This window comes from Nestor notabilis, unplaced genomic scaffold, assembly GCF_000696875.1.
Source record: "Nestor notabilis isolate BGI_N333 unplaced genomic scaffold, ASM69687v1 scaffold2924, whole genome shotgun sequence".
Taxonomy (NCBI): Eukaryota; Metazoa; Chordata; class Aves; order Psittaciformes; family Psittacidae; genus Nestor; species Nestor notabilis.
Genome location: NW_009925014.1, coordinates 29,982 through 32,438, shown reverse-complemented (window position 1 = coordinate 32,438; position 2,457 = coordinate 29,982). Strand labels below are relative to the sequence as shown.

Sequence of the window (2,457 nt, the reverse complement as noted above, 5' to 3'; positions counted from 1 at the left end):
TCCCCACCGGGGGCCCTTCCCCAGCTGGGGCTTCCAAAGCACAGAACCCTCTTCAGTGGAGGAGACTTTAAGGCTCTGGTAGTGACCTCTGCAGCTTCAAACATCCTCAGATGAACTCCTCAAGTAATGGTTTGGGTTGAAAGGAACCTTGAACACTGCCAGGGATGGGGCAGCCACAGCTTCTCTGGGAAACCTGTGCCAGCGCCTCATCACCTTCACAGGGAACAACTTCTTCCTAAGATCTCATCTCAATCTCCTGACTGTCAGTTTAAAGCTATTCCCTCTTGTCCTGTCCCTACAGGCCCTTGTCAAAAGCCTCTCTCCAGATTTCTTGTAAGCCCTTCAGGTATTGGAAGACTGTTTCAGAGTTTTCATGGAGCCTTCTCTTCTCCAGGCTGCACAAGCCCAGCTCTCAGCCTGTCATTTTCTTGCAGAGTCTCTTCTGGGTGGCCTTGGAGAGCTGAGTTCCTTATCCAGCAGTGTGGAGCAGCAGCTAAACAGCACCCTGAGGCGACGCAGGCATGCAGGTGATGACGACTACAACATCGAGGTGCTGCTTGGCGTGGATGACTCTGTCATCCGATTCCATGGCAAAGAACATGTTCAAAACTACCTCCTCACCCTCATGAACATAGTGAGTATCTTCCACAGTGCTGCACTGCTTGTTTTGGAATGACACAGGGTTTTGTTGACTCTTTAGGAGTATCTAAGAGACCATGGTAAAAGTATAAATATGATCATTTTGTCTGCTATTGGGTACAGTTCTCTCTTTTCAAGATGTTCCTTTGATCTTTTTCACAGTAATTTTCTAGGATAATTCCAAGAATTTGGAAATAGTTGAGAAACAGTGGGGAAAAAATGTGAACTTCATACATGTCTAATAATTCCTAACTTCTCCTGCAACACAGTTGTGAAGGAAGCCTGGTAAAAGGATAAACATGCTGTGCAAAAAGGTGTTCTGAATATCAATGGCTCTTTGAAAGAAAACAAACCTTCTAGCAATGTCTGTTCCTTAACTCATGTGGCAACGTCCATGTTCATATAGAAGCTGCAAAAGAACAGAGACCTACAGGACTGCTTTATTATAGAGTGTCTCATGGGGTTAGCAAGGAGGTTGTTTTGGGTTTGGTTTTTTTTTTTTTGCCTATATGTACATTTCTGGCTCTAAAATCAATGGCAAAATACCATATTTAAAGATAAGAGTCTTGAGCTACATGATCAGATTCTATGGAAATGCACATTACGGAAGAGCACAGTTCACACTGTGCATTAAAAGTCAGTTAACATACCAGCATTCAGTGTTAGAACTGCTCAAGCTTAAACATTTTCTGTTTTTTCCTGTCTTAGAAGAAATGTGAAATAAATACATGAAAGGAATGTAAAGGGCATGTATAATCCCTTGCAATGTGTGGCCTGTTCTCAAGGCGTGTGTCAGACCCTCATAGACACACCTCAGTGGGGTGGGGATCATAAGGTTTGCCAGAAATGGAAAACAATATCCTAAGGACAGATTATATATAAGTAGGCTTACTATTAATAATGACCTGATGAATGTAGAAATTATTCTTGTATTTTTTACCTTTGTATTCCTGGAGTAATTTAAAAATGATTCCTTAGGCTTACAAACCATCTTTGTGGCATTTCTTTACGTCCCATCATTACCAACTGAGAGAATTCAATCCTTTTGCTATCGCAAAGCATTCAAAACACCTTCTTCCCATCATCCCAAAACCCCATTTCAGGTCCTTTTGGCACACAGCATTCTCCTCCAGGAGGGATAGCCAGCATGAACAACACAAAGGGTGTGTTTGGCCTTCAGTCCTTGCTTTGTGGTTAGTTCATGTGCTTGCACTGATAACTTTTTCTAGAGCATTTTCTGCTCCTAATGCCTTTCTGTGGTCCAGGCTTCACACCATTTGCCAGCAGGGGTGGGCAGTGAGATGCCAAACCTCAGCACCACCTTTTAGATTAGATTAGATATTAGATTAGCTTCCAAAATGAAGACCAGCAGTTTAAAAATGCAATCTATAGGATTTGAGAAAAAAAATAAAAATCTCTATATGAATTTAAACCAGCAGAGCTCTGTGTAGAATTACAATAATTCTGTACAGAATTATACTGTGGTATAAATCTGTAATAAGACATACACACACGTTGTAACTGAAAACCAGGATTTTAGTGTGCTGGATTTACAACCTGGAGCTGTGTTCAGTCTTGAGCCTTTCCTGCTGTTCATGCAATGGTGAACTTTTGTGGTTTACTTCACTGTGGTGGTTGTGTATGCCAAGGAAGCTGCTTTCTTACAAGAAGGGGATGGATGCCGTAGAACCTCAGTTTGATCAGAAGGGGATGTTGAGTGGTGTCTGTGCATTTAAGGGTAACTTCCTCCCCTCTTCTGACACATGCACAGAAAGCCTTTGAGTGTGGTGTGTTAGGAAGGTTGGGGTGAAGGTCTTT

General features: G+C 42.3%; 1 protein-coding gene across 1 annotated transcript in view; it reads left to right on the top strand.

Annotated features, from left to right (window-relative positions):
- Positions 1-2,457, top strand: part of ADAMTS3 (ADAM metallopeptidase with thrombospondin type 1 motif, 3) — an 86,488-nt gene that overhangs the window by 58,047 nt on the left and 25,984 nt on the right. Inside the window, exon 3 of the mRNA XM_010012848.1 lies at positions 435-634. Within this exon, the coding sequence (XP_010011150.1) occupies positions 435-634 (200 nt within the window). The remainder of the gene's footprint in view (positions 1-434; positions 635-2,457) is intronic.